The 12,023-nt window shown below is 47.3% G+C and overlaps 1 protein-coding gene across 4 annotated transcripts in view; it reads left to right on the top strand.

Annotated features, from left to right (window-relative positions):
- PDPR (pyruvate dehydrogenase phosphatase regulatory subunit) overlaps window positions 1-12,023 on the top strand; it is a 44,110-nt gene that overhangs the window by 8,754 nt on the left and 23,333 nt on the right. For all 4 annotated transcript variants that reach the window (XM_070760685.1, XM_070760686.1, XM_070760683.1 and 1 more), the window contains 5 exons: window positions 2,179-2,260; window positions 2,344-2,507; window positions 3,746-3,867; window positions 5,614-5,731; window positions 11,333-11,482. In XM_070760685.1, the coding sequence (XP_070616786.1) occupies window positions 2,179-2,260; window positions 2,344-2,507; window positions 3,746-3,867; window positions 5,614-5,731; window positions 11,333-11,482 (636 nt within the window). The remainder of the gene's footprint in view (window positions 1-2,178; window positions 2,261-2,343; window positions 2,508-3,745; window positions 3,868-5,613; window positions 5,732-11,332; window positions 11,483-12,023) is intronic.

Below are 12,023 nucleotides of genomic sequence, written 5' to 3'. Positions count from 1 at the left end.
TATGGAAGCTGATTTTCATTATGGTTTATTTATCCTTGAGCTCCAGAAATTCTGTGGCCACAGCAGAGATCCTGCAAGCTTGGCTCTTCCACCTAAATTTGCAACAACAACAACAACAAAAATAGTACAGGTAGTCCTGGACTTGTGAAAATGTATTTAATAATAATAATAATAATAATAATAATAATAATAATAATAATAATAATAATTTATTAGATTTGTATGCCGCCCCTCTCTGAGGACTCGGAGTGGCTCACAACAACAACATATAGTGTACAAATCTAATGATAAAAACAATTTAGAAACCCTTATTATAAAAAACAATCACACAACCTAAACAAACGATACATAAAAACTACAGTAGCAAAGAGGTATATCAGTTTCCCCATTTAGTGACCATTCAAAGTTACAACAGCAATGAAAAAGGCGCCACTGGAACGGTGCTGAGCGCGCACCTGCGCACAGGATGCGGGATTCAGCTTCTGTGCATGCGCATAAGCCTAATCTCGCACGAGGACGTGCGATTTCCAGCTTTATTTGCTTTTGCAAATGGGCATGAGCAAAAAAGCCGGAAAGTGAAAATAAGGTAAGTTACTCCCGCTGTGTGCCCTGCCCGTTTGCCTGCCCCCTGCCTGCCCTGCCACGAGCGGCCCGAGTGCTTTGCCCCTGCTGCCTGCCTTACCTTGCGCAATCGCTTTTCCCTCACCAAGAAGATGGCAAGCGGCTCAGAGAGCAGGCTGGGCAGACCTGAGCTCCAGCCGTGCGGCCTTTCTGTTCTCTCCCGCGCCACAGGCATCTCTCTGTGTGGCGATGGTGCCCCGAGCGAGTCATGGCCTTCAGGAGTACAGCGCTGCTGCCCCCAAAGACCACAACTCGCTCGGGGCGCCATTGCTGTGCCGAGATATGCCTGCGGTGCAGGAGAGCGGAAAGCATCCTTTCAACAGCAAAAATTGGCGGTTCCTTTGTTTCCGCGCATGCATGGCAGCAAAACCCCTAGTAACCCCCAGAAAAATAAAGGGGTTATTGGATCAAACATTGGACACTTGACAGCGTAGTTATGATGGTGGCAATGTCCCAGGGTTATGTGAACATCTTTTGGGATCTTCTGACAAGCAACTGCAGGGATTCACTTAACGCCTCTGGCAAGAAAGGTGGTAAAGTGAGACAGAACTCACTTAATAACCGTCTTACTCCGGAGATAGAAAAGTTGGCTTCCATTTGGGTCAGAACAGAAGTCGAGGATTATCTGTCTGACCAGGGCACTCTTTTAGAAGCAGATCAGGAGTCCATTTTGAAGCTCCACAGAAAACATCTAGGGGGGAAGGCAGGTTGTCCTCGACTTACAATGGTTCATTTACTGACCGTTCAAAGTCTCAACGGCCCTGAAAAAAGTGACTTATGCCCCTTTTTCACACTTAGGACCTTCGCAGCAGCCCGATGATTGCAGGATCAAAGCTTTGCTGCTGTTTCATATTTACGAATGTTGCTGTGTGTCCTGAGGTCACGTGACCCCCTTTTGTTTCTAACCGATCCACGCCCAGGCATGAAATGTGCCGCTCAGACATTATACTTTTCCGCCCACACCAAAAAAAAATCAGAGGGAACATTGATCTCCCTCTGCCGCCACCTGAGCAGCAAAGTCAAGGGGGATTCACATAACAACTGGGTTGCTGATTTCTCAACTGCAGTGATTCCCTTAACAACCGAGGCAAAAGAAGTCGTAAAAGGGGGCAGAACTCACTTAACAAACGTTCACTTAATAACAGAAATGTTAGCCTCCATTGTCGTTGTAGGGCCAGGGCCGCCTGTATAACCAGGGTGTGGTTTGAACTCGCTTCCTTTCACGGCTGGGCAGAGATTGCAGAGAATGCTCTGGGTTCCAATCTCTGCACAGAGAATCCGGGATTCGATTGTCCCCGCTCTTCCCTCCAACACAGGGATTCCCAGCCGGGGCCGTTTCCAGGCATATTCACTTCAACTCCCAGAATTCCACAACCAGCAGAGCCATTGCAGGGAATTCTGGGAGTTGATGCCCATTCCCCTTCAATCCACCCAGGTTGGGAACGCTGCCCTTCACCTCTGCTTCCTTCCATTTAATCTCCCATCCAAGAATAAGAGAAAGGCAGGAAAGGGCTCTTTTGGGGGGACCGCACCAAAGGGCTGTTTGTTTTGTCCCAGGTTACAGGACGACGGGCTCCATCTCCCTCGCACAGACCCAAGACCGGCTGATCTCACTGAAGCGCATAGCCTCGCGGCTCAAGTAAGCTGGCACATGGGCGCACCTGGTGGGGCGGCACCAGCCGGGGCGGAGCAAGTGTAACGGTTCCTGTGTGTCTCCGGCAGAATCATGGACATCCCCTGTGAGCTCATCCCACCCAAGAGGGTGGCTCAGCTCCACCCCTTCGTCAACATCCACGACCTGGTGGGGGCCCTGCATGTGCCCGAGGACGCGACCGTGTCGTCGGCTAACGTGACCCTGGCTTTGGCCAACGCAGCTGCAGCAAACGGTATGACCCAGGGTCCTGCAGGGGCTTCCTTCCTCAGGGAGGGTGGGGGGCATGGAGTGATGCTGCAAAACCACAGGGAGAGACTCCCCTCCATCCTCCCTTTAAGGCAGGAGTGTCAAACTCCATTGCATTGGGGGCTGTACCAGGGTTAGTTGGCTGGCTGGTTCATTCATTCATTCATTCATTCATTCATTCATTCATTCATTCATTCATTCATTCGACTTCTATGCTGCCCAGTCCTGAAGGACTCAGGGTGGCTTACAAAATAATATAATACAAATAGAAAAAATACAAAGGAATAAGAAGTCAAATATAATATCTAAAACTAAAACCCCCGTAATAAAAACCAATTTAAACAGTCGTAATTGCATGCATCCACACCATTCATACAGTTTGGCCATGAAAGATGTACAATTCATGCCCCCTCCCCCAGGCCTGCCTGCAAAGCCAGGTCTTCGTGGAAGCAGTAGGGTGGGAGCAGTACGGACATTGGGGGGGGGAGTTGATTCAATAGAGCCGGGGCAGCCACAGAGAAGGCCTTGGTAACACCTGGGGTCGTTGATGTAGCTGAGGTATGCTGATTAGTTAATGGTTGTTGATTAGGCGTGATATCCTGAGTAGTTGGAGCTTGTAGTTGAAGCCATCGAGATAGAAAAACATCCCCAAAATATGAACAAGTGGGATGATACCTCCCGCCTACCAGACATCTGGAAACCAGCCCTCAAACATAACCCAGCCATAAAAACTGAAACCAGACTCAGAACACACATTGCAAAACAATCAAGTAGCCTGCAAGCTCCAACTACTCAGGATATCACGCCTAATCAACAACCATTAACTAATCAGCACACCTCAGCTACATCAACGACCCCAGGTGTTACCCCACTAACTCACCAGGAAGTTTCTAAACAGTAGGCAATTGCTGAGCCATCAAACCACACCCAGCCACCAGTATTTATAGAAGGAAGGCAGCTCAGGTCTTGCTGTATTCGCCTTAGAACAAGGACAGAAACACCAGCCTGAAGATGACGAGTGGGACCTCGTCGAAACGTCGCCAGAAATTTCCAAATCCTACACGGGAAGAAACCCGAATATACCAAGACTGTCATACCTGTACCCGTGAAAATCTACGAAAACATATATACATATATATATATGTCACATGTTTTTGCTGAATTTGAAAATTGCAATGGATCACCAGAGATCGGCCAACTCCCTCTCTGTTCTTTTCTCCCCAGGGGTTCAAATCCACGAGCGAACTAGCATCATCCACGTCCTGAGCCAGAAGGGCTGCGTGACTGGAGTGGAGACGGACAGAGGGGTGATTGAGTGCCCATATTTCGTTAACTGTGCTGGGCAGGTGAGGCCCTGATTGGACCCGTAGGGCTGAAGGACTTGTGGGCCTGACCATGGCTGGGTCCTCTCTTGGGCGGGGTGTTCTGGGACTGCCTGCCAAAGTAGACTTATTGAGCGGATTTTACGTGGCTCGGTTTTTTGTGCAACAGACAAGAGGCCCTTGTTCAAGTTGGTAAGAATCTCATGTTATTAGATGTGGAATAGAATAAAATGAGGTGTCCAGCCCTTTGATCCAGCAGGAGAACCTATACCAGTGATGGCGAACCTTTTGTTCGTCAAGTGCCGAAAGAGCGTGCGGGTGCATTATTGTGCATGCATGAGTGCCCACGCCCATAATTCAATGCCTGGGCTGGGCGAAAACAGTTTTCCCCCACTCCCTGGAGGCCCTCTGGAGGCTGGAAACAGCCTGTTTCCCAACTTCTGGTGGGCCCAGTAGGCTCGTGTTTTGTCCTTCCCAGGCTCCAAAGGCTTCCCTGGAAGCAGGGGAGGGTAAAATCGCCCTCTCCCATTCCCCCGGGGGCTCCCTGAAAGCCAAAAACGCCCTGCCAGAGCCAAAAATCATCTGGCTAGCACACACATGTATGTTGGAGCTGAGCTGGGGCAACAGCTCATGTACCAGAAAATATGGTCCCACATGCTACATGACATGTTACATATATTATCACTGCTGTTTCCTTGGCAACAATAAGACTTAACTAAATTCTCTTCTGTTAGAGAAGATCCCGGAATTGAGTTTATAGGTGATATTAAAACTGCTTCTTAAAATAACAGTAATTCTAGATTGAGCTGCAAAAGGTGTAGTCATCATATTCGTATTACTGTTTCTGAAGTTGATATCTACTTGTTCCGCTTGAATTTCTTTTTTTGGGGGGGAATGATAAAGCAATTAAGCTTGATAAGTCATTTTAACCTAATCTTACTGTTAATTTTCCCCAGCCCTTAAAATGCAGCATTAAAAAAATCATTTGGTACTTGTTACTATCTGCTAAGTTCATAGTAGCAAGATTCCTTTATATCAGTGATATCTAAAAATATGGGAAATAGCATTATCTGAAAAATTAACACAACATAAAAATTGTTTTGAAGCGCTTTGTTTAAGGTTTATTTTACTCACTTTTAGCTTCTATAGTTTCAGTTTAATGAAAATATTCCTAATGGATTAAACACAAGTGTCCTTTTGAAACTAAATATTGAAAATTAACAGTTGTTTCTGCCATAGAATAGAATAGAATTCTTTATTGGCCAAGTGTGATTGGACACACAAGGAATTTGTCTTTGGTGCAGATGCTCTCAGTGTACATAAAAGAAAATATAGATTTGTCAAAAATCATGTGGTACAACACTTAATGATTGTGATAGGGGTCAAATAAGCAATGAAGAAACAATATTAATAAAAGTCTTAAGGATACGAGCAACAAGTTACAGTCATACAGTCCTAAGTGGGAGGAAAAGGAATGATGAGAAAAAAACCTAGCAGAAATAGAAGTGCAGACTTAGTAAAAAGTTTAACAGTGTTGAGGGAATTACTTGTTTAGTGAGGTTACAAAGCAACATAAATACACTTCTAAATTGTCTGGGGTTTTATTTGTTTCTATAAAATATGAGGCAGGTTGCGTTTTTTTTAAAGTTACGGTGGTTTTTTATCCCTGCATTTAAACAGTGGGTTGAAATGTTTCTTTGAAACAGTGCAGCACAAGTTGAAGAACGAGCCCCACTGATGTAAAACCTGCCCTTCTTCTTTTGCTTTCAGTGGGCTTACGAGCTCGGCCTTTCCAGCGAGAAGCCGATCAGCATCCCGCTTCATGCCTGCGAGCACTTCTACCTGCTGACGCGCCCCCTGAAGACCCCCTTGGAGAGCAGCATGCCAAGTGAGGGACCTTCCCTTGTGCTGCCTTGCAGCTGCTTGGGCTGTGGCTCAATGGCCAGCCCCAGGGGTTTAGTGCAGAGGTGCTGGGCCTCCCCATGCAAAGCAAAGGTTGGAAGCCCCCAGGTGTTCAGGGGCTATTTATTTATTTATTTTTATTTCTTTGTTTTGTCAAGTACATGTTGGAGGTATGTAAAGATATAATAATATCCATATACATAATACTAGTAAAAATGAAAAGAAACATTAGATATAAGAATATCCATATGCATGATACTAATAAAAAAATAAAAGAAACATTACGATAGGGGACGGAAGGCACTCTGGGGCACTTATGCACACCCCTTACTGACCTCTTAGGAATCGGGAGAGGTCAACAGTGGTTAATCTAAGGGTAAAGTTTTGGGGGTTAGGAGATGATACTTCAGAGTCTTTTAGTGAGTTCCATGCATCAGCTACTAGTCGTATTTCCTGCAGTCGAGTTTGGAGCGGTTTACATTAAGTTTGTATCTATTGTGTGCTTGTGTGTTGTTGTGGTTGAAGCTGAAGTAGTCGATGACGGGAAGGATGTTGTAGCAGATGAACTCCGGCGACAGGGGGCTTTGAGTACAGACTGAGTGTCCCCCAGTTGGACACTTGGAGCCCCTGAGATTCCTTGTCTGAGTTAAAGTAGGGGTATCCAACCTTGGCAGCTTTGAAGACTTGTGGAATTTTAACTCCCACAATTCCCCAGCCAGCGTGGCTGTTTGGGGAATTCTGTGTGTTGAAGTCCACAAAACCTAAAGTTGCCAAGGTTGGACATCTGCTCTGACCCAGATCCCCAAACCTGACGAACTCTGAAATTAAATCAATGGTTCCTTTATTAAGTGCCCCAGCAGCCCCAGCAAAAAGTTTCTCTCTTACTGCAGGCTAATAGGTCAGTCCGGCAGGGAGAGGAATAGTTGTCTGCCACACCTATTCTGTCAGAGCTGCACTTTCGGAAGCTAGTCAGCCCAACCAGCTAACCAGCCCAACCAGCCAGCCGCAGTCCAATAGATATGGAGTGATATACAGTGGAACCTCGACATACGAGCAGCTCTACTTACGAGCTACTCGAGATAAGAGCTGGGAGGGGAGCGACATTTTTGTTCGCCTCCCGAGCTCACATTCGGGATACGAGCACCAAGGAGCTGTCTCCTGAAGCCGAACGCTAACTTCCGCGTTCGGCTTCAGGAGACAGCTGCGAAGCGGCGCGCGTGTTTTAAAAGGTTGCAGCCGGCCTGGGGGGCTTGCCAGCACCCCCCCAAGCCCCCCAGGCCGGCTGCAACCTTTTAAAACACGCGGGATACGAGCGCCAAGGAGCTGTCTCCTGAAGCCGAACGCGGAAGTTAGCGTTCGGCTTCAGGAGACAGCTCCTTGGTGCTCGTATCCTGAATGTGAGCTCGGGAGGCGAACAAAAATGTCGCTCCCCTCCCAGCTCTTATCTCGAGTAGCTCGTAAGTAGAGCTGCTCGTATGTCGAGGTTCCACTGTATATCACTACAACTACCTCAATTACAGTAACTCACAGGAACCAACAGACCAATGCAGCAATGCAGCCACAGGAACATCAGAGAGCAACAGAGAACAGAGAGGAGATCAATACAAAAGCTCCTACATATTTACATATTTATCACCCAATCAGGTTGCTGCACGCTTAATTAACTCAGAATGACTCAGCATTCTTTTTGTAGTCCTTCCTTCTGCATTGGGATATTACCTCAGGATATTGTTTAATCCTGACATATTCATCTCCATGCCCGGCCTTTTAACCCCAGAACAAGGGTAGGGCTTCACTAGCAGCATTGGCTCTTCTGTCCCAAGGACCGGCCCATAGATGTTCACTGCTCTCCTCTCCTCATCTTCTGCGCATCAGGCACTGGACCCAGCTGTTCCTCCTCCTCCTCATCAGCCACCTCCAGACCTGAAGGCTGTTGACTCTCCAACTGAGGGCTGACGGACAGCCCAGGCTTCACCTCTCTCTGTCTCTCACTGAGACCTAAGGGAATCAGCCTGATTCCATTTAGAGAAGATTCTTGACTTCCTTGAAGCTTGTTGAAGCTGGCTGCCAGCAGTTTGCCAGTTCAAATCTCATCAGGCTCCAGGTTGACTCAGCCTTCCATCCTCCCAAAGTGGGTAAAAAGGGAACCCAGATTGTTGGGGGCAATAGGTTGACATTGTAAACTGCTTAGAGAGGACTGTAAAGCAGTATATAAATTAAATACTACAGTGTTCCCTCGATTTTTGCGGGGGATGCGTTCCGAGACCGCCCGCGAAAGTTGAATTTCCATGAAGAAGAGATGCGGAGGTAAATACACTATTTTGGCTATGAACAGTATCCCAAGCCTTCCCTTAACACTTTAAACCCCTAAATTACAATTTCCCATTCCCTTAGAAACCATTTAGATTATTACTCACCATGTTTGTTTGTTTATTTATTTATTTATTTATGTTTATTTTAAAAAGTATTTATTAAAGGTAGATGAAAGTTTGGCGATGAAATATGACATCGTGGGGCGGGAAAAACCGTGGTATAGGGGGAAAACCGCAAAGTATTTTTTAATTAATATTTTTGAAAAAATGTGGTATAGACTTTTTGCAAAGTTCAGACAAGAGAAAATCGAGGGAACCCTGTATTGCTATTGCTGAGGAATACTTCAGCCCAATAGCTATGGTTCTAAAGAAGCCCTCAGCTGCTCTGGAGGAGAGTGCAGGTGCAATCTTTGGGCTGCCCTCTGCCTGTGATGACACAGAGAGCAGCCCCAGAGCATCCCAGGGATGTCACACCTAGACGGGTTCCAGCTGGGATTCCCTTTGCCAGAGGAGGCCTGGCCAGCAGCCCTCCTTCCCTGCCCTCAGCTGCATGAGAAGCCCCCCCGTCACTCTCTAGTGACAGCAAAGGGCCCTGGCAGGAGGGCAGGGTGTGAACCGAAGCTGGCATTGCAGAGGGCTGTGTTTTTCAAAGCAGCCTTGTGCTCTTTGTAGTGCGCGAGAGGAGGCCCTATCACAGTGATGGCGAACCTATGACACGCGTGTCAGCACTGACACGCGTAGCCATTTTCAGTGACACGCGGCCGCCGGAGAAACCATCCCCCTCAGTCTTTAACCGACTGCAAAGACCCCCCCAGGCCCCAGTTTACCTGAAGGAAGAAAAGCCATGCTGGCGCCTCACCTCTCCTTGGAGCCCTGGCATTTCACCTGCACGGGCACCAACTGGCTGAAGAGGCTCTCCGACGCCATCTTGCACTTTGAGTTTGGCGCCCTGCTCCCGCGGGGGGTGGAGAGTGGGGGAGAGCCAGGAAAGAACAAGAGCAGGAAGGGCGGGGAAGGAGCAAGCAAAGCGCCATCCGGTGGGAGACGGGGCGGGGTAGGGGTGAGTGGGAGGGGAGGAGGAGAAAGGGGGAGGAGCCACGACAGTGACACCTGTAGACAAGATGACATTGAAGTGGCGTCTCCTCCTCAGTGGGGTGATGCGCCTATTTCGTGGAGAGGAAGAAGCGCTTTGCAAGATGGTCCCGGCCCTAGGTATGCGCTTCTGTGGAGAACACAGCGCCGAAGAGGTAGCAGTAGGGGGGAGAGCTAGGCAAACTCACTGGGCTGGACGGAACGAGCCGTTTTGTTTGTAAAATAAGGCTCCGATGGGTTTGGTTTCAAGGAGCTTCCAGTATATTTTTTTCCGACACAGGCAGAGGGAGGGAGGAAACGCACCCTGATCAGATCGCCAACGTTTCATATATGAAGAATGCACACACGCCGAGAGAGAGAGAGAAACAAGCATGCACACAAGTGTGCACACACGCTTTGCGAAAAAATACACTGATAAAAAAAAATAAAGGGAACACTCAAAAAATATATCCTAAATCTGAATGAATGACATATTCTCATTGAATTGTTCTGTACAAAGTTGAATGTGCTGACAACATGTGAAATTGATTGTCAATCAGTGTTGCTTCCAAAGTGGGCAGTTTGATTTCACAGAAGTTTGATTTACTTGGAGTTATATTGTCTTGTTTAAGTGTTCCCTTTATTTTTTTGAGCAGTATATTTGAGTTTCTGGTTCACCCTGTTTCACCTCGTATTTCCCATCCTAGTGTAATCCAGTGTCAGAAACTATTGTGATTATGAATGTCATTATAGGTAGTCCTCGAATTGCAATTACAATTGAGCCCCAAATTTAGGTCGCTGTAAATATCACAAAATTATGTTTTTTTTCTCAAGGTGACACACCACCCGAGTTATGCTCGGTTTTTTGGCGAATTTTGACACACCAAGCTCAAAAGGTTGCCCATCATTGCCCTATCAAGAAGTCCCGCAGGGTTTGAAGATGCTCTTAAGCCCTGATTGCAAAACAACCTTGGTGGCTTTCTTGGACCTATGTGGGGTTAAAAAAAAACAACAACCTTAGCTCATTACCCTAAATCAGTGCTGGCAAACGTATGGCACAGGTGCCACAGGTGGCATGTGGAGCCATGTTTGATGGCACGTGAGCTGTTGCCCTAGTTCAGCTCCAGTGTGCATGTGTGTGCCGGCCCACTGATTTTTAGCTCACACACAGGCTGTGGGAGAGTGTTTTTGGCTTCCAGAGAGCCTCTGGGAGATTGGGAGAGGGCGCTTTTACCCTCCGCTAGCTCCAAGGAAGCCTTTGGTGTCTGGGGAGGGTGAAACACGAGCTTACTGAGCCCACCAGAAGGTGGGAAACAGTCCATTTCCAGCCTTCCAGAAGGCCTCCGGTGGGCAGGGGAAGCTGTTTTTGCCCTCCCCAGGCATTGAATTATGATTGTGGGCACTTGGGCATGGGCGATAGAGCACAGCCACGCTCTTTCAGCACCCGAGGAAAAAAAGGTTCGCCATCACAGCTAAATGCTCTTTGCTCATTTGTGACATAAAATCAGTTACAAACCATAACAGTGTCCCATGACGATTGACCCCTCCTTGCCGAAAGCTGAGTCCTTCCCAGTTCAGTAGTGGTGCAAACCCCTTGGCCGCACCAGTAATTGTGGTAGGTGTTAGGACTTGGTCCATAACAGTTGGGTTGGCAATATATAAACCAACAGTGTGTTAGTATATATGTTCTCTCTGCAATCTCTCTGTATTGTAGTCATGTATTACAGCTAAAATGTGTTTATGCTTGATACCTTTGTTTACTGATTATGAATGGTAAGAAAGGCTATGTTCTTGGCAATATTTGGATTATTATTCTGACTTATTATGAATATGACTTTAGACTGTTTATCTGGATATGCTATTTCTCAAAGTAAACTTTAATTCAAGTTAGTATATCTGTGTGTGGCTGAGCAGTTATTCACAACTGGTCTCAATGTAAATGTTTCTGTGTGTGCACAATCTTGATAAACAAGGAATACTCTGCGCATACATTAACAGTAGACCAAAGAACTCTGTGCCCAGTGGGCCTCCTAATTGCATGAGAAGGCAGCTGGCCCTGGGTGCAGGACTCCTCTGTGTGATGGGACTCTTAGCAAGCAAGGAGAGCCCCCTCCCCTCCTCCACATTTTGGGTTGGTTCCCCCACTCCACCCCGCACCCTGTTTTTCTCCCCTGGGTTCAAGCCTTCACTTCTCTCCTCCGCAGCCATTGTGGACCTCGATGGGAGGATCTACATCCGCAGCTGGCAGGGCGGAATCCTCTCAGGTGGCTTTGAGAAGAACCCCAAGCCAATTTTCACCGAGGGCAAGAACCAGCTGCAGATACAAAACTTGCAGGAAGACTGGGATCACTTTGGTAAGGCAGCCAGGCCACTGGTGTAAAGCAGAGGTGGGGCACTATGGGCCCAGGAGTGAGATTCAAAATTTTTCCCCTACCGGTCCTGTGGGCCTGGCTTGGCAGGGGTGGCAGAGGAAGGATTCTGGAAAATCCCTATTCCCTCCCCACTCCAAGGGAAAGATATTGCAAAATCCCCATTTCCTCCCCCTTCTGGGGCCAGCCAGAGGTGCTTGCTGGGTCTCCAGAACCTGCTGAATTTCACCCTGCTACAGCCCCTTTATTGTCGTAACTTTGAACCATCACTAAGTGAACTGTTGCAAATTGAGGATTATTTGTCACTTTTAAGATACTGTTGATGTTGCTAAGACAACCTGCCGAGCAGGTTATCCTCAACTTACAACTGCCATTGAGGCCAACGTTTCTGTTGCTAAACGAGTCATTCGTTAAGTGAGTTTTGCCCCATTTTATGACAATTGCTTGCCATGGTTGTTAAGCGAATCACTGCAGTTCTTAAGCTGGTGACAGAGCTGTTAAATGAATCTGGCTTCGCCAATGACTT

This window comes from Erythrolamprus reginae, chromosome 9, assembly GCF_031021105.1.
Source record: "Erythrolamprus reginae isolate rEryReg1 chromosome 9, rEryReg1.hap1, whole genome shotgun sequence".
Classification (NCBI taxonomy): domain Eukaryota; kingdom Metazoa; phylum Chordata; class Lepidosauria; order Squamata; family Dipsadidae; genus Erythrolamprus; species Erythrolamprus reginae.
The sequence above is the reverse complement of the archived record's forward strand: the minus strand, read 5'-3'. Positions and strand labels throughout refer to the sequence as shown.